The sequence below is a fragment of the Mobula birostris genome, chromosome 3 (assembly GCF_030028105.1).
Source record: "Mobula birostris isolate sMobBir1 chromosome 3, sMobBir1.hap1, whole genome shotgun sequence".
Classification (NCBI taxonomy): domain Eukaryota; kingdom Metazoa; phylum Chordata; class Chondrichthyes; order Myliobatiformes; family Myliobatidae; genus Mobula; species Mobula birostris.
In genome coordinates, this window is record NC_092372.1 from 231,560,469 (window position 1) to 231,585,496 (window position 25,028).

At 43.0% G+C, this 25,028-nt stretch overlaps 1 protein-coding gene across 4 annotated transcripts in view; it reads right to left on the reverse strand.

Annotated features, from left to right (window-relative positions):
- LOC140195649 (poly(U)-binding-splicing factor PUF60-like) overlaps window positions 1–25,028 on the reverse strand; it is a 71,135-nt gene that overhangs the window by 36,598 nt on the left and 9,509 nt on the right. For 2 of the 4 annotated variants that reach the window (XM_072254339.1, XM_072254340.1), the window contains 4 exons: window positions 17,328–17,414; window positions 13,497–13,586; window positions 6,697–6,762; window positions 5,344–5,505 (listed from right to left, as the gene is read on the reverse strand). In XM_072254339.1, the coding sequence (XP_072110440.1) occupies window positions 5,344–5,505; window positions 6,697–6,762; window positions 13,497–13,586; window positions 17,328–17,414 (405 nt within the window). Of the gene's footprint in view, window positions 1–5,343; window positions 5,506–6,696; window positions 6,763–13,496; window positions 13,587–17,327; window positions 17,415–17,524; window positions 17,632–25,028 lie in introns of those variants that run through there. The other 2 variants (XM_072254342.1, XM_072254341.1) reach the window with 2 other exon arrangements.

The window sequence follows — 25,028 nt, forward strand, 5'->3', positions numbered from 1 at the left end:
GGCTTTGTCAGAGAAGCCAGAGAGAGGTGGTAGAGGGTTGCCCTCTGACTGGAAGCCTGTGACTAGTGGTGTGCCCCAAGGATCAATCCTGGGTCCAATGTTTTTTGTCAACTCTAACAATGATTTGGATGATAATGTGGTTAACTGGATCAGCATGTTTGCAGGTGACAGCAAGATTGGGGCTGTAGTCAACAGCGAGGAAGACTATCAAAGCCTGCATCAGGATCTGGACCAGCTGGACTGAAAAATGGCAGATGGAATTTAATGCAGACAAGTGCAAGGTGTTTCACTTCAGAAGGACCAACCAAGGCAAGCCTTACACAGTGAATGCTAAGTGTGGTAGAACAAAGGGATCTGGGAATACAGGACTATAGTTCATTGAAAGTGACAGCACAGGTAGATAGGGTTTAAAAGGAAGATTTTGGCACATTGGCCTTTATAAATCAATGTACTGAATACAGGAGATCGGATGTTATGTTGAAGTTATACAAGCCATTAGTGAGGCCCAATTTGGTGTATTGTGAGCAGTTTCAGTCACCTACTACAATAAAGATGTAAATAAGATTGAAAGAGAACAGAGAAAATTTACAAGGATGTCATCAGCTCTGGAGGACCTGAGTTATAAGGAAAGATTGAACAGGTTAAGACTTTATTCCTTGGAACATACAAGATTGAGAGGAGATTCAATAGAGCTATACAGAATAATGAGGGGTATACATAGGGTAAACGCAAGCAGACTTTTTCCATTCAGTTTGGGTGGGACTACAGCCAAAGGTCATGGGTTAAAGGTGAAAGGTGAAAGGTTAAAGGGGAGCATGAGGGGAAACTTCACTCAGAGGGTCATGAGAGTGTGGAACAAGCTGCCAGCACAAATAGCAAGCTCAATTTCAACGTTCAAGTCTGGGTAGGTACACAGATGGTAGGAACATGGAAGGCAGGTCGATGGCAGTAGTCAGTTTAAATAGTTCAGCACAGACTAGATGTGCCGAAGGTTTATGCTGTGCTGTTCTTTTCTGATTATGAAATTATCCGAATTTTATAAACTGTATATAACAGAAAACGTGAATGAATGGACATTTAATACGAAGAGGTTTGAAGCCATGCAGCACTCCAGCCCATAGCAATTGCTGACTACAAAGCCATATGAAACTAACCCCATCTACACCCACAATTCATATCCCTCCATTCTCTACCCATCCACATGGTTGTCGAAATACATTTTAAATGCTGCTATCATTAAGTTATAATGAATAGGAACAGGCCCTTTGGCCCAACTGGTCCATACCAACCACAGCAGCCTCCCTGCTAGCCCCAGTCACAAATCTTCAACCCATAACCCTCTAAGCCTGCCCCCCCCCATTTACCTATCCAAATGCCTCATGAAGTCACAATTTGTACCAGTTAACCAGTTTCTCAGGCAGCTCATTCCCACACTCACCACTCAGTGTAAACAGCTCTCTTGAATCCCTGTCCTCTCACCTTGTATCCATGTCCTCTCATTTTGGACTCCCAACCCTGGGGGAGAAAACTATAGCCAACCACTTATCCATACCCCCATGAACTTCTGAGGTCACCCCTCAGTCTGCTATACTTCAAGGAACAAAGATCCAGCATGGCCAACCTCTCCCTGTAACTCAGGCCCTCTAATCCAGCTATCCTCAAAAAGCTCTTCTACACCCTCTCCCGCTTGACGATGCTTTATATAACAAGGTGACTAAAACTTTACAATACTCCAAGTGCAATCTCTCCAATGATTTATATAACTGCAACATAACATCCTTCCTCCTAAACTTGATATTTGTCTCCTGGCAAATTGAGGGGAAAGGTTTAGGATAAGAGGCAGTTTAGATGGCATCTAAATACTTCTTCACTGAGAGAATGGTGGTAATCTGCAGTTCACTGGGTGGTGGCACCAATGACAAACACCTGTTAGAAGCAAATAAAATTAGAGGCATGAATAGGATAGATAGTTGGAATCTTTCTTCCAGGAAGGATATATCAAATATTAGAGGAACACAAGGATATGCATTTAAGAATATGTTTTAGCAAAGATAGACAGGAAGGTGGGCGGGGAGGGGGGGGGGGAGAGGGAGGCAGTTTGAATGCAGCTATGATATTGTCCCTAATTCCGAGGAACATAATGGAGCGTTCGTCCACTAAGTCTACATGGGTAGACCTCAAAAATGGAAATCACTGATGGGATTATACTACAGGAACCACCCCCAACAGCCACCAGGACTTGTGGGAAAAGTACACCAGCAGATTAAGGAGAGGTCTAAAAACAACAGGATTGCTGTCATGGGGGAAAGAGGGAACTTAAACTTTGTTAATATAAAAAGGGACCTTCTCAGCGCACATGGGGGCAGAATATGTTAGGTCTATCCAGGAGGGTTTCTTAAATCAACTTCTAAGACAGTCTAAGAGGGGCTGTACTGCACCTGGTGTTGGGTAATGAGCCTGCCAGGTGACCAACACTGACAATTCCTGAGGTGTTAAGATTACTAGAGATAAGGACACACATGGACCATGTGGGAGTGTATTAAATTGGAGCAGAGCAAATTACAAAAGCATTAGGCATGAATTAGGGAGAGTTAATTGGGAACAGCTGCTTTTGGGCAAGTTCACATCTGACATATGGAGGGCATTTAAAGAGGAAGACTGCTGAGTACAGGACAAGCATGTTCCAGTCAGGAAGGACAAGGATGGCAAGGCAAGAGAATCTTAGATGTTGAGAAGTCATTGTTTTAGTGCGGAAGAAAAAGGTATATAAAGCTTAGGAAGTAAGAATCAAACAGAGTCCTTAAGGATTATAAAAAAGCCAAAGAGAATTAGGAAAGCCAGCAGAAAGGATGAAAAGTCCTTGCAAGTAGAATTAAAGAAAATCCCAAGACATTCCATATTTCCAAAACAGCAATATAACCAGGGAGAAAGTGGGAACACTCAAGTATGAAGGGGGAACATTTGCTTCGATGGGAAGGATATGGGGTAGGCCTTGTCTTAAAGAACATTAACGTGGATGTCCCCAAGGCTGATGGAATATATCCCAGGTTATTCAGGAGACAAGTGAAGAAATTGCTGGGTCTTTGACCAATATATTCGTGTCCTCTATAAACAAAGGTGAAGTCTCAAGAGAGCTGGCAAGTAGCTAATGTTGTTCCATTATTCAAGAAGGGAACCAGGAATAACCATGGAAACTACAGGCCAGTGACTAGGGAAGTCAATGGTAGGGAAGTTACTGAAGAGAATACTTAGGGATAGAATCATTTGGAAAATCATAGCCAGCATAGCTTTGTGTGAGGCAAGTCATGACCGACTAACTTGAGTGTTTTTTTGATGAGGTGATGAGGGTAATGAAGGCAGAGCTGTGGATGTTGTCTACATGGACCTTAAGACACTTGGCAAGGTCCTTCTGAGAGGCTCATCCATAAGATTAAGATGCACGGGATTCATGGTGAATTGGCTGTTTGGATTTAGAAGTGACTTACCCATATTAGACAGAGGGTTCTGATTGAAGGGTTGGAGAGGCCTAAGATTTGTGGTGTTCTGCAGGTACTGAGAACTCCACTGTTTGTGATAGATATTCTTATATATATGTAGGTAACAGGCTGCATCACTGTCTGATCTTGGGGGCGGGGGGGGCTACTGCACACGACTGAAAGAAGCTGCAGAGGGTTGTAAATTTAGTCGGCTCCATCTTGGGTACTAGCCTACAAAGTACCAAGGACATCTTCAGGGAGCAGTGTCTCAGAAAGGCAGCGTCCATTATTAAGGATCTCCAGCACCCAGGGCATGCCCTTTTCTCACTATTACGATCAGGTAGGAGGTACAGAAGCCTGAAGGCACACACTCAGCAATTCAGGAACACCTTCTTCTCTTCTAAATGGACACTTGACACCCTTGGACACCACCTCACTTTTTTTTAATATACAGTATTTGTTTTTTTTTAAATCTGTTCAATATACGTATTCTGTAATTGATTTACTTGTTATTACTTTTATTTCATTTATTTATTTTTTCACTTTGTATTTCATTGAACTGCTGCTAAGTTAATAAATTTTACGTCACTTGAGGTGATAATAAACCTGATTCTGGTTCTGACTTAACTGCACATGGTATGCTTCCCTTTGCTCATCAAGGCCGAGTTCAAAAGTCAAGTTATAGCTTTATACAACTCCAGTTAGGCCGCATTAGGAGTATTGCATACATTTATGGTTGCTTCATTATTGGAAGGTTGTTGGGGCTTTGGAGAGGGTACAGAAGAGGTTTAACATGATATCGTCTTGATTAGAGGCCACGTGCTGTAACTTGGGTGGTTCCCTCTGATAGAGGTTTAAGATTATGAGACACATAGACAGACAATATCTTTATTAAACAATGTCTAATATCAAATGGCATGCATTTAAGGGGAGAGAAGAGATGTGAGGGGGGATGCCTGGAAGGCACTGCCCAGGGTAGTGTGGAAGCAGATACATTAAGGGATGTGCAGATAAGCACATGAAAGTAAGGAAAATGGAAGGATATGGACATAAGGGATTAATTTAGCTGGCTATTTGATTAGCAATTTATTTGGTACAGTGCAACATTGTGGGCTGAAGAGCCTGTTGCTGTGCTGTACTGTTCTTTGTTCTATTTGAGGGAGGGGGAGAGAAAAGAAAGAAGATGCGTTGGGCAATATACTAGATATCAGCAGTAGTGATGGAAGTAGATACAATAGTGGGATTTTAGAGGCTTTAAACATACTGATGAATATGCAGGAAATGGAGAGATTTGGATCACGTGCAAGCAGACAAAATAATTAATTTGACACCTTCAGGTCTTACTCTGTGCTGTACTGCTCTATGCACAGGAAAACTGCGCAAATGGTTCAAGGAATGAATTACATCAGCTGTTAGTTTAGACCGGAGAAGCTAGGGCTGCTTGGCTTACAGTAGAAATGTTGAAGGTACAAAGGGAACTGAATCAGAAGGTGGCAGATTTTAATGGGAATATGTCAATATACAAGGTCCATTCAAGGAATAACAGCCAAAATCTCAAATTAATGATATCACATAAAACATTCATCAGTAATTTGGTTATCGTGATCTCATCCAGGGCACTGTGACCTGTACAAGCACAAGTTGTACCTCCACAGAAGGAAGACTTATATCTTTGCAGACAAGGAGAGATGGGACCCAGAATGACAATGCACCGGTTGGGGAGGCAGAATCAAGTCCAGAGGGATTGGATGTCAGAATTAGCACAAATTGTTTCACAGAGCATCCATTGGGACTATTAGTTGTTAACAGGGCTTAAAGTTACCCAAAAATACAACCCAATACATAGAAAGGTGATGGAAATTAGAACCTTGTGCTTCATCGTAACAGAGTCCCATGACATATCGATGCTTTTAATTGGTCCAAAGGGAGCAAAGGCCTGACGAATGGTATCTTCTCCCAGCTCATAGTAAATCGATCCAACGTAAACTCGGCACATAATCGCCAACGCCCGCTGCCTCTGTGCTGCCATCTGATCCAGACAGAGAGAAAAAACCAGTAAGTACATACTATCAAATAACCCATACTATCACAACACCCTAACAGAGGCTCTGGACAATGAGACAAGTAACAGAGCATTATTGTATGCGGTTAAGTATCAGGCCACATCTTTCTGGCAACTCTACTGTATGCAGATCTCAGTAACAAGTGCAGTTTAAAAAGAGCTTAATGGAGGGAGAATATCTAGCACTTACTGTGGTTCATACTATCTGAAACAAGCAGAGGTTGGCTTGGAAGCCTTTTGAAGTTTGGCTTTAACTTTTTTTAATTATGCCTGGAATGTCAAACTACCCACTTATACAACAATTGGGTGTCCTCATTAAAATGCAGGGTTTGTTCAGTGCATGCTCCAATAGGATGAAAGTGGGGGGGGGGGGGGCGTGCTGCAGGAGATCTTAGCTGCAGTCCCACATCCAAATATGCTGGTTAATGGGTAGTCTAACATCAATTTTACTCTCAGGCAGGAAGGGCATCCACAGCCACTCAATACCTGGAATCAAAATCTTCAGCTGCTGGTCAGGCTGGGGAAAGGAGAAAAGGAGGCAAACAACGTCCTAAGGACAATGTTCCCTTTATCAAGCAAAAAGTAACACCTTCAGAAACAGTTAATCATACAACTTTGATGATCAATGAGAAAGCAGAGGCTAGGCCACTTCCCAGTGGTGGGAAGCAGGCAAAATTCGGAAAAGAAACAAGAGTAAAAGGAGCAACAAAGAAAGAATTAAAGGGGAAAAAGAATTAAAAACTTTCTCTCCACACACATCTCTACTTCCAGAGTGCTGCCAAAACAGCTATGGAAATTGTTCAGCAGATCAGATGTGATGAGAAGCACAAAGAGACATGGAAACATCGCCTATCATGGCAAGTTTCCTCAGATCAGCAGCTTCAGTTTCAAAATATACGCAAGAGGCTGAACAACTTCCAAATAAAACGTTCAACAGGGAAAGGGCTGAAACTAGCTTTATAATGGATTTAAACTCCCACCTCTTTCTTCCACTCCATCTTAACATGACAGATCGGAATCTGCAATCAACTACCTGCACTGGTGTTTCTGCATCGCTCCTGCAGATGTGCTACCTTTGTGGGCTTTTAACCAGAACAAATCAAATAGCTCACAACATTTTCAAAACTCTGTCAGTGCTTTTGTGGTAAGAGTCCCTACCTGATCTTTGGAGTCGAGACAATCGCACAGTTCCCAGCATCCCCATTTCCGAAAGGAACCCAGTGTCTGATGAGAGGAAGTCACTTATGAAAAAAATCTAATAAAGGCTTCTTTTAAATTTGAGGTGACAGTGTTATGGATGTGGGTATGCCAGAGTTCCCTCCAAGATTTAAAAAGGTTAAGACCTCACTATTTGAAAATGTTTACAAGTGATATAAAACCACAGTGGATTTCTGTTTCAGGACATGAGCCCTATACCCGTGTATACTGAACTCACTGCATTGACTTTGTGTATCTGCCTACATACAATGAAGCCCCTTCATTGTTACTACTCCTACAAGCCATACCTCCCACTAACAAGTTCTGCAGTTTACATCAGTGTATTTAATAATGTCACACTGTCTGACTTCATTCCCTCTCCATAAGCTACATCCCCTTCCCCAAGGCTGCCTGAACATGCAAAAAGAAAAGACCGCACACAACGAAGATCGCAAAATTGGCCACAGAATTACAAACAGGACATGGGAGGAGAAGACTGAATGTATATCAAGATACCACAAGTAGAAGCAGCAAGAGGCCATTCAGGCTCTCATGCCTGCTCCATGATAAAAACCAAGGTTAAGCTCCCTCAACCCATTTTCCTGCACTAACTACATACCCCTCAATTCCCTTAACAGCTAAAAATCTATCAATGGCTGCCTGCTCCCTGACAGTCCAACCCCTGGATCTAGACACTGTAGGTAATGTAAGAACACTGCTCCAATCAATGAGATCACCTTTCATTCTACTAAACGTAGGACAGAATAGGTCCAGTCTACTTCATAAAACAACCTTAGTGGTCCTCACCCAATCTCCTGTACAAGCGTTCCCAGCTATCAATTCACTATATTCCCTCTGCTGCAAGAATCTGGCCAGTCCACAATATTCTACACTACCTCATTAGGGGCTAAGCAGCAGTAGTACACCTAACTCTTACCATTTGCGTTCTAATTGCTTGTTGTACAATCTTGAGTAATTTCTATACAAAAGATACCCAGGTCCCTCTGACAGCATCACCCATCCATTTCAGTTTTAAAAAGTACAGGCAACACATACATAGTGCTGGAGGAACTCAGCAGGCCAGGCAGCATGTATGAAAGAGTACAACTGATGTTTCGGTCTGTGAAGTGTTGACTGTACTTTTTCATAGATGCTGCCTGGCCTGCTGAGTTCCTCCAGCATTTTGTGTGTGTTGCTTGGATTTCCAGCATCTGCAGATTTTCTCTTGTTTGTGATTTAAGCAGCACAGTCTTACTGCCAGTTTGCCACCAAAGGAAGACCTCAATTTTCTACATTACATTTTCTACCACATTCCTGTCCACTCACTCTGCCTGTCTCTATCCCTCAAACGCCACTGGAACTCTTGGTCAATGGACCTGGCCCCATTCCAGATCACTGAACCCCACCATTCACATCCTCACAACCCATACTCAATCCACACCAGTATATTATTCACAATATAGTAATTTTCTGTTAAGTAACCCGGAGGTGAACAAAATGTGAAAGGACATATAAATCACAGAACAAAGATTCAGACTGGTGAGGTGAGGCCTCTGTCAGTCAGAGCTGAACAGGGATATTGTGTCCTAGCTGTCTAGATGCACAACCTGGACAGTACGATATGGACAGCAAGCTCCCCCCCTCCATGCACCTGATGAGCCCAAACATTAGAGACCAATAGAGTTTGGTACCAGCAGCACTGCAGGAGTTGCCAGTCAGCATTGAACTCAATGTAGGACTGCCTTGGGGGCTCCAACTCCGGATTTTTCCTCAGGGGTTTACTCCTGAAGCCTTCCCCATGAGTGGGTATAGCCAGAAGGCAGTGGAGGTTTGAGATGAGTTTTCCTTCTCCTAGATGATCTGCCCAAAAAGCAACTGGTGCCAGCAAGCCACCTTTGCCCCTTCTCCTGTCAGTACAAGCGGTTCCACCAGTATTAGTAGCTAAGCCACATGAGAAGGCCCGGAGCTAGACTTGGTTGTCAGAGGTTATTTGAGGCGCACGCCATTGGAAGCACTTAATAGGTAGTGGAAGTTTGTCCCCATTACCACCCCTGGCTATGACAACCTCCAGACAGATGCAATCAAATCAGATCCAAGGCTGCTCCTTGCTGTACAATAAGCAGCTAACAATAAAAGGGCTTCCAAACAAAAGGTTTTCACTATGAGATCTCTTGGCATTTCGTTATGGTGCCACTCACCCCTTTTCAACTTTTAATCTAACCTATGATTAGGGGCAGAACAAAGCACACAAAATGTCAAATTAACTGGAGCCCTGATGTACATGCATACAGTTTCAAGTCAGCTCAATTTCTTTTTAAATAAAGAAACTCACTCTAATCAGAGACAGGCCTGATATTACTGATGCAACAAATAAGGATGTGTACATGTAAGGGAGAATTTCATGCAACTGAAAAGACCCAGAACCTAGTACTTCAATTATGAGTAAAGTAACTTTAAACCAGAGGAAAATGGATTATGAACTGGCCAACCAGCTAACCACCCATCAAGCACTTAGATTCTGCTCTACAGTGTAGGTTTCAGTTTACTGCAGCCCAATCTGGAATCCAGTTCACAAAGCAACACTCCAATCTCTGAAATCACAACAGCCCCAACGCAGGTTATTTGACTCAGATTCCAGCTGGCCTCCTGCACTACCAGTTTCCACCACCATCCTTGACAGCACATTCTGGACACCCAGCACCGTAAAAAAAAACGGTCTCGAATATGTCCTTTAATCCTTTAAATTTTCTCCCACTTGCCATAAACTTAGTTCTAATACTTGACAATTCTATCCCAGGGAAGACTATGTCTCTCATTAATTTATATGTAGTTTAGTAAGACTCCCTTCAGCAACTTCCCCAGAAAAAAAACAAAAGAAATTAATCCTATCATGCTGGAAGAATTTAGCAGGTCAGGCTGTACCAATCAAAAAGAGTACAGTTGACATTTCAGGCAAAGACCCTTCATCCTTACAGGGCCTCAGCCTGAAACGTCGACAGTACTTTGTTCCAGAGATTTTGCCTGGCCTGCTGAGTTCCTCCAGCAGTTTGTGTGTGGCAGAAATTAATCTAATCTCTTTACAGTATATCTTTAATCCAGGCAACACCAGGAATATTTTCTGCACCCTCTCCAAAGCCTCGAGAAAACAGAACGGTCACCTGCCGTTTGCTTAAAATCTGTGGCCCTTGTTCCTGAAAAGTTATCGGGAACAGCTTTTCTCCACATTCCCTGAACCAGTCACGATCTTGCCCCTTTAACCAAACCAACTCTCAATTTTGCCCTCCTCTAGGTACACATCACTAGCTGTCCCAATCCAAGCACACACCTGAAATCTAGCATCCAAGTTGTCCTAGGGCATCTCCCTCTACACTCTCTCTGACCTGCACATCCTAAATTACCACACACCTGAAATCTAGCATCCAAGTTATCCTAGGGCATCTCCCTCTACACTCTCTCTGACCTGCACATCCTAAATTGTGAATAGAAGCAAGCAATTTTCTGTACAGAAACAAGCAAGCTTCGTGGCTTTTGCCAATAACATTAAACCTAATTCTGGTTCAATAGTCTAGTCCTGATCTAAAGTGGCCAACACTAATTGTTAGTTACTGAGCGGTAATCTGAAAAGCATACAATGCAGCTCAGCAGCAAATATCCCAAGTGCATACTTAGACTCAGTGAATTAGTCCCAAGCAGCTACATTACAGTTCAAAGGGGAATTAATCCAGGATTCATAAATTCAGCACAGGGCTACACATATCAGCATCTATATACAGGAGAATGAACTGTTGGCCAAGGCTATGATGCTCAACTATCATGTTTTCTACTAATTTTTCCAATAAAATTTTCTTCCCACATTCCCATCAAATGGGGAGTGAAAGCCACATGGTCACAGGAAAACACTAGAACAGTACTATACAGGGAGCTATGAACTTGCATCCAAGTTCTCTTTGTATATCAACACCCCCAAGGTCCTACCCACAGATATTCGTCTTGCATTTGAACCCCTGAAGTGCAAAACTTCATGTCACCCATATTTAAATTATTATAACCTGCCCACACATCTGTTCCTCACATCTCACTGGTAACTTGGAAGCTCACCCTACAATCCCATCACAGTAAATGAACCATTATTACTCAGCTTTACTCAGTCACTCCACCAGCCTCTCATATTCAATAACCCATGCTGCTGCTTGGTAAGCCAATGGCTTTATTTTAAAATTTCCACTACATCTATATTTTTAAGTATCTCTCCATGGGCTGATGTGCATTCCCACTTGTACTTGTTACATTCTGCTTTCAGCTTCTATATCCTCAGTCCTGAAACTCATGACCTAATTCTTCTGATCAACCTCAGATGTTTTGCAAGTAAATTTCTGTCAATAAAACCAAGGCTTTGATCAACTGTTATAAAACTATGTGCCACAGTCAGCATTTGCTACTGCTCATGAAATGCAGCCCAAGAACACACCAAACAGAACATTCTGATTTTCTAGTTCACTATGTGTGCAAGTTACATGTGCAAGAGTTGGTCCAGGAAGCTACTCTGCACTCACATATCCAGGATGCATAGACCTTACAAGTCAGATGTACCTCCAGCAGTCTGCACCATTATTACACTCCATTTTGATTCATCTTCCACTAAACCCAGTGAACTGTGCTCAATGCCACAGTGTAGCTGTTTAGAATACCCAGCATTCTAAGGATAGCAGCAATTCCAAAGTTATTATCCATAATTCTTTCAATCCCGAAGAGCTTGCTTTGGCAGTGTCTAGAACTCTTTAGCCTCAACATTATGCCACTACCTGGCAGCAGCTGAAGATGCTTCAAGCTAAAATCACAGTAATGCACCTTCAGAAGTCTTCATACATTTAGCTGGTAACGTTTCATTGGGAGGCTTTTGCTGACTGGCCCTTACCCTGTCGGGATATATTGCCAGCTGTCACAGGTGAGAAACAGACCAAGAACTTGAACATAGCATCCAAGTGGAAATCTCACTGTTAAGTTTAAAGTTGAACCATTTGAAGTTACTGACAAAACACATCAATTATGAATGACCGAGAAGGGTGAAACACAGAGAAAATAAGTGGAAATCATAGTAGGAATGTACTGTCAAGCCAAAAATGGCAGGTACTTGCTTAATAATCTGCAACTCTAAGCCGATCCTTCATCATACAGTTTCAGGCAGGAATGAGCTCACATCAGATTCATACAGCATTGGAAAAGGCAACCTCTCAACTACCCAACACTACCACCCTATAGCAAATGCTACCATCTAATCTAAATATGCCTCTGTGATGCAGCAGTGAATTCACATAATTGGAAAATACAGAAATGAAGAGGAGAAATCACGAAAATGTACATAAGTCTATATAAATTTTCAGCATATGAAACACCAGTACAAACCATCTATGTATTGAGAGTATGTTCCTGATAAGACATATTCTAAAACCACAAGAGATTTGGAAATTGTTTGGCGTCTTTATTTCAACCAGACACCATCATTGTTCAGAAAAGCAGTAACTACAACAATATAATTGAAGTTTAACAGTGCATTATGAATGGTAATGAGAGTAGCTGAGTACTGAAGGTTCTGCCATGAGGCATCTGTTGCACTGCCAATGAAACTGGAGAGCTCACCACAAACCTCCCGTTACAAATGTCCAGTAGTTCAAAACCAACTGACAAATCCAGGACTCACGCAGGATACACTGGAATTAGTGAAACAAAGTGTTAAATATGCTGAACTGCACACAAACAGGAATACCACCATCCATTGTTATAATCCACACGTGCTCATGGGTAATTCTCAGGCACAGAGAGCAGGTGACACCACTAACGTCACTGTTTCACAAGCACTCTGGCAAAAAATAATGGGGACACTCCAAAAGTAGCAAACTTGTAATTCTGGGCAGAGGAAAATATAAACCCCTCCCCTTCAACAAGAAATTAGTGCATCTTTCAGCAATCTACTTTTACAACACTCCACTAGTAAACAGCAAAGCCTAAAAATTGCTCAAGTCGCTCAGAACCTTAGAAAATCCATTCCCAGAGTAAGTATTTTAAAGGATGATGATGATAACAACAAATTGACATTTATAGCTAAAACAGAAACCCAATCACTCCCAGGGATCCAACCACACACTGTGGAAAACAATGCTAAATGAAAACTATTAACAGATGAGGAACAATGTTATACACAGAATTTCACACCACAGAGGCGACAGTGGGCCAAAAAGACCGTTTCCTTGTCGTATAACTGCAATTCTCTCAGGTACCGTACAGGTACCCTTGCAATGCACTACAGCAGCCTCTGTCTGCATTTTCTACTCTCTAGCAATATGAAGCCGTTGCATGGCATTTGGGAACAGTGCACTGAACCTTCATTACAGGGGAGCAAGGATACACACACCAAACAAACAAAGTCTTAAAATGCTGGAAATGGTCAGCAGGTCAGGCCAGATCTGTGCGAAGATAAATCTTGTCAACATTTCTGGTCAGTAAACCCTTCATCAGTTCTGATGAACAGTCTCCAATCCTAAACATTAATTCTGCTTCTCCTCCCAGCAATGCCACTTCTCTGAGTATATCCAGCATTTTATTATTATTCTAGATTTCCATCATCTGCTGTTTTATTTTGATTTGGACTCGCATATCAACATGATCCACAACGTACATACAGTAGGTTACAGGTGGTATCCACTGGGGACACAGCACTGACTGGTACTGCCATGGTAGCACAGTGGGGCCCATCTGGAACTCACCTGCAGGTTAGTGAGCTGTTGCTGCTGGTGGGCAATCGTCTGCTTCACTAACACACTCTTGATGCTTTGTTCCATTGCATACTTCTTGGCCTGGAAAAGAAAAGAAACTAGAATGAAGGTTTTGTCTGTCATATGCTATGGTTCCATGCTTGCTGGATACAGAACAAACAACAGTGAAGGCTCAGAGAATAGGGCTGATATGTGGCATTGGCACCATAATTCATATGGGCAAATGTGGGCTGCATAGGCAGAATGAATGATTTCACTCTTTACCAGAAGGAATGTGGTGTCACCGTAAAGAGTTTGTACATTCGCCCTGTGACCGTGTGAGTTTCCTCTGGGGGCTCTGGTTTCCTCCCACAGTCCAAAGGTGTACAGGTTAGTAGGTTAATTAGTCACATGGGTGTAATTGAATAGTACATTTCCACTGGGCCTGAAGCAGCTGCTACCACGCTGCATCTCAAAAAATTTCTTAGCCTCCTGCACAATACTTGCATCCTTCACGTTCAGTACTTCAGTATACATGCTCCAGTTGTGATTCAACAATACTCTTAACTCAGAGGCAAAACACTACAGATCTGAGATGAAATGTGCCTGATACTAAACAAGACAGACACCACCTATTTGTCTAAAACACAGGCCTAAAATGATGAGAGGTTTAAAAGAGATTGGAGGGGTATATTTTTCCCCACGCAAAAGCAGTCAGCATCTGGGATAAACTGCTAGAGGAGGTGATGGTAACCAAACTTAAGTAACTCCTGGACAGATACCTGAATGAACAGCTCAAAGGATATGGAATTAATACAGGCATGGGGTTAACATAAATAGACATGATAATCATCACACATGAGATGGGCCAAAGCACCTATTTCTATGCAGCAGAAGTCTTAGGAATCTATGCCCCCATCTATTTCTTCTAATTGGCAAGTCTCAAATAAGTGGGATATAGTCATGGGATAAGGGGGTGGGTATTTAAAGTAGAGGCACGCAGGAAGTTCTACTCCCAGAGTGGTGAATCTCTGGAATTCACTGCCCCAGACAGATACAAGTCAATAGAAATATTTACTGCAAAAATAGATAAATATTTTAGACAGGTCAGCGTATCATTTTATAGCGTTTGCGGTCCAGGTTCAATTCCCACAAGTGTAAGGAGTTTATACCTTCTCCATAACCGTGTAGTGGTTTGGTCTCCGGTTTCCTCACAGTCCAAAGACTACAGATTAACAGGTTAGTTGGGCACACGGGTGTAATTGGGCAATGCCCCTATTGGGCCAGAAGGGCCTATTACTGTGCTGTATCTCCCCAAATAAAAATAAAATAATTTTAAGGTGATTTGAGGTAAGTGTGGGAGAAACGCCAGAGGCAAGTATTCTTTTTACAGAGTGGTGAGTGCGTGAAACGCTCTGCAAGCAGCAATGAAAGAGGCAGATAGATACATTAGGAGCATTTAAGACACTCTTTGATAGGCACATGGATGAGAGAAAAATAGAGGGATATGCATGAGGAAAGGGTTAGAATGATCCCAGAGTAGGTTAAAAGGGCCTATACTATGTTGTAATGTTCTCTTGGTGTATGTTTTTCTTTGTTCAATCAAGTTATTTTGCGACATCAGGGCCTTGCCACCACTACCCTTCCAAACCCAATATGCCAAGGAAAACACTGAAGTCCATCTCTGCTGCTAACCATCATTCTCCAGCCTTGGTTCCATTCTTGTGCATCTCTCGTTAACCTGCATAGTCCAGTGTTATACAACAATCACATCACATTTACAAACAGTACTCCAGTTGTGGCAAATTTTTTTAAAGCTAACCACTCGTAATCTTGTGATCGTTTCTTTCTTTTCATTTCTCAGAGCTGCTTCAGAGGACAAACACTAAATGCTGGTATGCAGGTCCATGATTCAGAAAACTAATGAACTTCACTGCAATCAGCCTGAAGTAAACTGGCAGGGAGACTTCTCCGCAACTTCACAGGGAGCTGATTGGGCCACACTTAGGGAACTGCGTATCGGTTGGTCTCCATAGTGAAAGAATGGCATACATTAGAGGCAATGCACAGCAGCTTCACTGGGTTGATTCTTGAAGGTTTAATAGGTTGGGTCAACTTCTTCTCTGAGCAGTAAACCTGTGGAATACACTACCACAATAAGCATTTAAAATAAAGTCATTAAATAAAATCAAGTTACGTTTTATTCTGATGGCTAGATGAATCAAGGGAGATTGGAGGAAAATTCCAACAGGGATTGATTTGGTTGATCAGTCATGATTATATTGAATATAGGGTAGTTTTGAACAGCTGAATAGCTCATTTCTGCTCCTGTTTTCTATGTTTCTAAGCCAAGACCCACTGATTTTTATTTTTTTTATTTACAGACAACAGCAGTGGTCTCTGTTGCTGTGCCCTTTCTGAGCTGAACCCATCAAACGTACAAAGAGCAAGCAGCCCTAAGAATCCGTGCACAGAACCTGCAGTCAATGATCACCCAGTTGACCACTATCACTCATTTTGCACGATTAAAATCTTGCCACAATCTTTGTAAACATTACTTTCCCATCAAGCTTCCTTTCTCCCTTCAAAACCTCATTTTACGTCAGTCAGGTACAACTATGTTTACCAAATACTGATTGGTACACAACCTTTAACTTTTCTCAAACACTGAAAAGTATTATGAGGGGCTGAGAGCAATTATGGAGAAACAGACTACACATGCTGGAATGTAGAGCAAAACAAAAAATCATGCCTGGAAGAAGTTGCAGGGCAGGGATCATCTGTGGAGGTACAGGTGATGTGTTAACATCTGAGCTCAAGACACTGCATATGGAGAGGATGTTTCCTGTGGTGAGGATATCCAGAGCTAGAGGGCACAGCCCCAAAATTGAGTTGCAACCCTTTAGAACCAATGTTAAGAGGAATTATTTTACCCAGACAGTTGCAAATCTGTGGAATGATCTGCCACACAATGTTGTGGCGGCCAAGTCTGTGGGTATATTTAAGAAGGAAGCTGTTTGTTTCCTGATTGATCAGGGTATCAAAGGATATAGCGAGAGGCAGGTGAATGGGATTGAGTGGGATCTGGGATCAGCCATGATCGAGTAGTGGAGCAAACTTGATGGGCTGAATGGCCTAATTCTGCTCCTATGTCTTATGGTCCTGTGCATCGAGATAGTCAAGTGTTCTTCCATGGTAAATAAAAAAGCATAGGTTTAAGCTGAGGGGAAGAGTTTTAAAGGAGATATGAAAGTTGTTTAATTTTTTTTTTTTTTGAGGTCAAATCCTGTAACATGGTGCCAGAGGAGCTGAAGGAATGTTTCTGATTTTTACATTTCTGCATTTAAGAGGCATTTAAACAGTTACATAGGAAAGACATATAGGGATATTTCATGCAAATAGTTAATGTGGATGAGCAAGATTGGCGTGGACGTGGTTGGCTGAAGAGCTTGTTTTTTCAGTCTATGATATTTGCCTACTGCTGATATTAGCCTAAGTTTCTTGATCACATCCTTCAGCCTAAAAACACCACGCAGTAATTTAAAAAGTAATGTATGATAGCACAAGATAAGCAGAAGATCAGTGCTTAGATCCCTATAACCAAAGTAGCTGAAGCTTCCCTGCCCCACCCCATGTAAATTTCTGTGCCCCCCCCGTACACACTGTCTGAATGCACTGACGCACCTCCCCCACTCTCAGACATTCCTGCTCATTGACCTTACCTCCAAATCGCTGTGGCCCTGCTTTCTTAGCATTGTAAAAATTACCTTTCCAAAGACAGCATGGATACAGGCTTTTGGATCCAATAAGTTGAGGGTCACGACCTTTCAGCTCTTTGCTTACCTTCTGCAGTGCCTCCTGCTGCTCTGGGTTGAGTGGTGGCAAGCCCAGCTTTGTCTGCCCATTTTCCAGCTTCATAATGTCACCACCCTGTATGGAAGCAGAGGGAGTTTAGTTTGCTACAGAATCAGACCCATCGAAACTGACCAAAACATGTAAGTGAATACAAAGAAGTCATATGGATCTTTTATGCCTTTTACCTTATCTGCTGAAGATATCCAACTGTGGAATAAGGCCAGCAATGATCACTTTGAATGGCAGAGTTGCACTGAAGAGCCTGATGGACTAACCCGCTACTAATTTCCTGTGCTCCTGTGAATCTTCAAGATTAAGGCTATGATGCAAATACTGGAAATTAGGACTAAAGCATCAAAAGAGAAATCTTTCTGAATTTTGGGAGCCCTGTGACCCCCAACCCTAATCAAAGGGCCCAATATGCCAGGCTGTGACAGAAAACACAGCCGGAGTTTGCTGGATCTGGAGATTATTAAAGGGCAAATGGAAACAATCACAGATCAAAGTGACTCCCTGAGTTAGTCCTATTTCCCTGTATTTGTCTCTTATCCTTAAACCTATGCAAACGTCTTAACTGCTGTAGAGGTCAGTAAAGTTACAACTTCCTCTAGCAACTTGTTCACAGACTCACTATCTTGTAAAATAACTTGCCCCTCAGCTCCCTTTTAAATCTTTTCCCTCTCACCTTAAAACTATGCTCTGTAGTTACTGATTCCTCTACCCCAAGATACAAAAGGCATAGATAGGGTAGACAGTTGGTGTCCGAGGGTTGGGAAGTCTAAAACTAGAACAGAACAGCACAGCTCAGGAACAGGCCCTTCAGCCCACAATGTTTGTGCCAACTACAATGCTAATTTCAGCTATACACCTGCCTTCACATTGCCTGCTCTTACCAGTCATACCTGCTTCCACCATTCCCCCAGAACCAGTAACAAAAACACTGACTTATAAATCTCCTTTCAACATCCTCCTTCTCACCTTAAAGCTCTAACCTCTAGAGTTTCACACTTCACTTTGGGGAGAAGATGTCATTTACCCTATGACTTCCAATTATAATAAACTTTAAAGTTGTGTTTTTTTTTTACAAAGTGTTGGATCCTTGCAACATCCTACATGTAGTGGAGGTAGAGGCAGATACAGTTGCAAGAAAAAATTTGTGAACCCTTTGCAATTACCTGGTTTTCTACGATATTTATTCATAAAATGTGGTCTGATCTTCATCTCAGTCACAAGAACACAATCTGCCTAAACTAATGACACACAAACAACTGTACCTTTCAAGTCTTTTTTGAACACATTGTTTCATCATTAACAATCCAGGCTGGAAAAAGTATATGAACTCCTGCATTTAATATCTGGTGGAACCTCCTCTAGCAGCAATAACCTCCACCAATTCCTGGGGCTACTGATTAGATTTGCACAACAGTGAGGAGGAATTTTAGACCATTCCTCCAGACAAAACTGTTTCAGTTCATCAACATTTCAGTGATACCTAACACAAACAGCCCTCTTCAGGTCATGCATCAGAATCTCAATTGGGTTAAGGTTAGGACTCAGACTTGGCCATTCCAAACCATGAATTTTCTTCCTTTTAAACCACTGTTGATTTACTCATGTTTTGGATCATTGTCTTGTTGCATTATCCAACTTCTATTAAGCTTCAGGTGACGGACCACTACCCTGACATTCTCCCGCAAAAAGCCTTGATTCATTTTTAAATTCATTGTTCCCTCAATCAATGATTGGAAGCTGTCCAGGCTCTGAGGCAGCAAAGCAGCCCAAACCATGATGCTCCTTCCATCGTGCTTCATCGTTAGGATGAGGTTTTGGTGTTGCTGTGCAGTGCCCTTGTGTATTTCTGCCAAAGAGTTCAACTTTTGCCTTATCTTTCCACACAACACTGTCCAGAAGCATTGTGGAACATCCAGGTGGTGTTTTGCAAACTTGAGACATGCAGCATCTGTTAGAGAGCAGTGGTTTCCTCCATGGTGTCCTTCCATTAACACTATTCTTGTTCAGTGTTTTTCTTAGAGTGGACACACGAACAGAGACTTTAGCAAGCTATGGAGATTTCTGCATGTCTTTTGCTCTTACCCTTGGGTTCTTTTTCACCTCCTTCAGCATTACTCTTGGTTTGATCTTTCCAGGACACCCACTCCTAGGGAGAGTAGCACCAGTACTGAATTTCCTCCATATAGACAATTTCTCTTGCCGTACACTGATGAACACTCAGCTCTTTAGAAGTGCTTTCGTAGCCTTTTCCAGCTTCATGCATCTCTACAATTCTTCTTCTAAGGCCCTCTGAAAGTTGTTTTGATCGAGGCATGGTGCACATAAACAAATCTTAAGAGCAAGCTCCATCAGTAATTTTTTTTATTATTATTATATAGAGCAGGGCATCTCTACAAACCACACCTCCAATCTCAGCTCATTGACTGGAACACCCGACTCCAAATAGCTTCAGTAAAACTGCATTACACCAGAGGTTCAGAGACTTTTTTGAACCAAGACTGTGATTGTTTAAATAGTATACGCAGTATTGACAAGTAGTACAATGGTCTGTGTTATTTGTTTAGATCAGACCACATATTGTGAATAATTAATGCAGAAAACCAGGTTCACAAACCTCTCCTTGCAACTGTACATTAGGGGAATTTAAGATAAAGTGCAATACTTGTCAAGATTAAACTCCATCTGCCATTAGAGGTTCATCATGGTACACATCAATTCCAACCTCCTAAACAAACTCAAACTGCAATTCTCCTACAGCAAAAACAGGTCCACCTCCCTGGTCCTGCACGCATCCCCGAAGCATCCGAGACACCCATGTTGGACCACAAGACCATCAGATATAGGAGCAGAATCAGGCCGTTTTGCCATCGAGTCTACTCCAACATGGCTGAACCAATTTTCTTCACACCCCTAATCTCCTGCCTTCTCCCTTCATGCCGACTAAACAAATAGACCCAATAACCTGGCCTCCAAAGCCGCCTGTGGCACCAAATTCCAGATTCTCACCACTCTCTGGCTAAAGAAATTCCACATCTCCGTTGAAAAAGGACGCCCTTCTATTCTGAGGCTGCCCTCTGGTCTTAGACTCTCCCACCATAGAAAGCATATTCTCCACATCCACTTTATCAAGGGTTTTCAACATTTGATAGGTTTCAATGAGGACACCCCTCATTTTTCTTAATTTGACTTATAAACTATCATTTATTGACAACTCTGCCTTCAATATTAGAATTCCAAGCAAACATCTCCAAATTTCTAGATCTGGGATTCAACAGCTTTTTTTTTGCAGATGGACCTGTGACTTCCTGACTAACAAACTGCAAACAGGATCGGCAGCAACACCACAACTATCCTCTACACTATTCTCTCAAAATACTGAGTCCTCAGCTCTCCACTCCAATCCCTACGAGGATGCTCACAACTGCATAGCCAAATTCTCCTCTGACTCAGTTTGCAGATGACACCACCAAGTCTCAGCTAACAATGAGTCAGTATACAGGACAGAGATAGCATGGTGCCATGGCAATGTTTCCCTCAATTATTAAGAAACCAAGAGCTTGTCATTGACTTCAGGAAAGGTGGTGGTTTACACTTATGGTGCTGAGGTCGATCAGATTGCGAGCTTCACATTCTTGGGAATGAACACCACATCCAACCACCACACATGTGCTGGCAAAGAAGGCACAGTAGCTCTGGTACTGCCTCAGGTGGCTTAACAAATTTGGATTGCGCTCTTTTATGCTCAAGTCATATCCCTTTATCATAGGAAGAGTCCTTTATGAATGCATCACAGCTTGGTATGACAACTGCACTTCCCAAGACCACAAGAAATTGCAGAGTTGTAGGCACAGCTCAGAACAACATTGAAATCAGCTACCCCCTCCATGGACTCTGTCTATATTTCTCCTTGCCTCAATAAACCAGCGAACATAATCAAAGATCACACCCACACTGAACATTCTCTCTTCTGTCCCCTTCCCATCTGGCAGAAAGATGCAAAAACCTGAAAGCACATACCACCAAGCTAAAGGACAGCTTCTAATCCACTCATGTAAGAGTCTTGAATGAGCCCTTCATGGCTACCAAGTGTATCTGCCATAGTCACTGATTCCATTTTTTAACCTCTGACTCTATATTTCTAAAATATTGAAATCCTAGAACATTAAGGATGTTTTTTTTTCTCCCTCTCTGTAATGGCCACCCTTACCTTTAACACTTCTAGCATTAAAATACAGTTGAATCTGCTAAATCCATCGTTGTCTAGCTCCTGCTTGTCCTTCCTTCCAGAATTGCTGGTCATAGAAACATAGAAAGCCTACAACACAATACAAGCCCTTCGGCCCACAAAGCTGTGCCGCACATGTCCTTACCTTGCAATTTACCTAGGGTTACCCATAGCCCTCCATTCTTCTAAGCTCCATATACCTACCCAGAAGTCTCTTAAACCACCCTATCGTCTCCGCCTCCACCACTGTCGCCGGCAGCCCATTCCACGCATTCACTGCTCTCTGCGTAAAAAACGTCTCCTCTGTAGACGTCTCCTCTGTACCTACTTCCAAGCACCTTAAAACTGTGCCCTCTCGTGTTAGACATTTCAGCCCTGGGAAAAAGCCTCTGACTATCCACACGATCAATGCCTCTCATCATCTTATACACCTCTGTCAGGCCACCTCTCATCCTCCATCGCTCCAAGGAGAAAAGGCCACATTCACTCAACCTATTCTCATAAGGCATGCTCCCCAATCCAGGCAACATCCTTGTAAATCTCCTCTGCACCCTTTCTATGGCTTCCACATCCTTCCTGTAGGGAGGCGACCAGACCTGCACAGTGGGGTCTGACCAGGGTCCTATATCGCTACCTCTCGGCTCCTAAACTCAATCCCACGATTGATGAAGGCCAATGCACCGTATGCCTTCTTAACCACAGAGTCAACCTGCATAGCAGCTTTGAGTGTCCAACGGTCTCAGACCCCAAGATCCCTCTGATCCTCCACACTGCCAAGAGTCTTACCATTGGTACTAAATACTGCCATCATACTTGATCTACCAAAATGAACCACCTCACACTTATCTGGGTTGAACTCCACCTGCCCTTTTTCAGCCCAGTTTTACTTCCTATTAATGTCCCGCTGTAACCTCTGACAGCCCTCCACACTATCGACAACATCCCCAACCTTTGGGCCATCAGCAAGTTTACTAACCCATCCAGGTCATTAATAAAAATCATTAAGAGTAAGGGTCCCAGAACATATCCCTGTGACACACCACTGGTTACCTGCCTCCATGTAGAATAAGACCCATCTACAACCATTCTTTGCCTTCTGTGGGCAAGACAATTCTGGATCCACAAAACAATGTCCCCTTAGATCCCATGCCTCCTTACTTTCTCAGTAAGCCTTGCATGGGGTACCTTATCAAATGCGTCGCTGAAATCCATATACATCTACTGCCCTACCTTCATCAACATGTTTAGTCACATCCTCAAAAAATTTAGTCAGGTTCATAAGGCACAACCTGCCTTTGGCAAAGCCATGCTGACTATTCCTAATCATATTACATGTCTCCAAATGTTCATAAATCCTGCCTCTCAGGATCTTTTCCATCAACTTGCCAACCACTGAAGTAAAACTCACTGGTCTATAATTTCCTGGGCTATCTCTACTCCCTTTCTTGAATAAGGGGACAACATCCACAACCCTCCAATCTTCCGGAACCTCTCCTGTCCCCACTGATGATGCAAAAATGTCATGACATCAATGCTCCTGATGTGCTCTAGTTCCCATAGCCTTCAAATCGAAGTTGCTCAAGGCTCACCCTGAAGTTCGGTCTGTTTGCCAGGAGAGTGCAGTTGTGGGGCAGTGTTATTCTGAGTGGAGCTCTCTGAACACTGACGTTCTGTGCTGGGGCCTCTAATTTGTGATTATGAATGATTTGGACAAAAATGTCAGTGGGCTGTGTAAGTTGCAGACAACAAAGATTGTCAGTTGCAGATAATGAAAGTTGATGAAGAAAACAGCAGGTTATAGCTGAGCTGGAATGTGGTGATTTGTCTATTATTCACACAAGTACTTATGTGCAGTGAAAATCTTTGTTTTGCATGACATTTTATTGCTGTTAGTGCAATGAGGTAGAACAAGGGAGAGTGATAAAAGAATGCAAATTAAAGGGTCAAGCAACACACATCAAAGTTGCTGGTGAACGCAGCAGGCCAGGCAGCATCTCTAGGGAGAGGTGCAGTCGATGTTTCACGCCGAGACCCTTCGTCAGGACTAACTGAAGGAAGAGTGGGTAAGGGATTTGAAAGTTGGAGGGGGAGGGGGAGATCCAAAATGATAGGAGAAGACAGGAGGGGGAGGGATGGAGCCAAGAGCTGGACAGATGATTGGCAAAAGGGGATACGAGAGGATCATGGGACAGGAGGTCCGGGAAGAAAGACAAGGGGGGGGGGGACCCAGAGGATGGGCAAGAGGTATATTCAGAGGGATAGAGGGAGAAAAAGGAGAGTGAGAAAAAGAATGTGTGCATAAAAATAAGTAACAGATGGGGTACGAGGGGGAAGTGGGGCCTAGCGGAAGTTAGAGAAGTCGATGTTCATGCCATCAGGTTGGAGGCTACCCAGATGGAATATAAGGTGTTGTTCCTCCAATCTGAGTGTGGCTTCATCTTTACAGTAGAGGAGGCCGTGGATAGACATGTCAGAATGGGAATGGGATGTGGAATTAAAATGTGTGGCCACTGGGAGATCCTGTTTTCTCTGGCGGACAGAGCGCAGATGTTCAGCAAAGCGGTCTCCCAGTCTGCATCGGGTCTCGCCAATATATAAAAGGCCTCACCGGACGCAGTATATCACCCCAGTCGACTCACAGGTGAAGTGTTGCCTCACCTGGAAGGACTATTTGGGGCCCTGAATGGTGGTAAGGGAGGAAGTGTAAGGGCATGTGTAGCACTTGTTCCGCTTACACGGATAAGTGCCAGGAGGGAGATCAGTGGGGAGGGATGGGGGGGGACGAATGGACAAGGGAGTTGTGTAGGGAGCGATCCCTGTGGAATGCAGAGAGAGGGGGGGAGGGAAAGATGTGCTTAGTGGTGGGATCCCGTTGGAGGTGGCGGAAGTTACGGAGAATAATATGTTGGACCTGGAGGCTGGTAGGTGAGGACCAGGGGAACCCTATTCCTAGTGGGGTGGCGGGAGGATGGAGTGAGAGCAGATGTACGTGAAATGGGGGAGATGCATTTAAGAGCAGAGTTGATAGTGGAGGAAGGGAAGCCCCTTTCTTTAAAAAATGAAGACATCTCCCTCGTCCTAGAATGAAAAGCCTCATCCTGAGAGCAGATGCAGCGGAGACGGAGGAATTGCGAGAAGGGGATGGCGTTTTTGCAAGAGACAGGGTGAGAAGAGGAATAGTCCAGATAGCTGTGAGAGTCAGTAGGCTTATAGTAGACATCAGTGGATAAGCTGTCTCCAGAGACAGAGACAGAAAGATCTAGAAAGGGGAGGGAGGTGTCAGAAATGGACCAGGTAAACTTGAGGGCAGGGTGAAAGTTGGAGGCAAAGTTAATAAAGTCAACGAGTTCTGCATACGTGCAGGAAGCAGCGCCAATGCAGTCGTCAAATTAAAGGGTCACTGTTACAGAGAAATCACAAAGCAGACAGACAAGGTGCAAGGCCAAAATGGA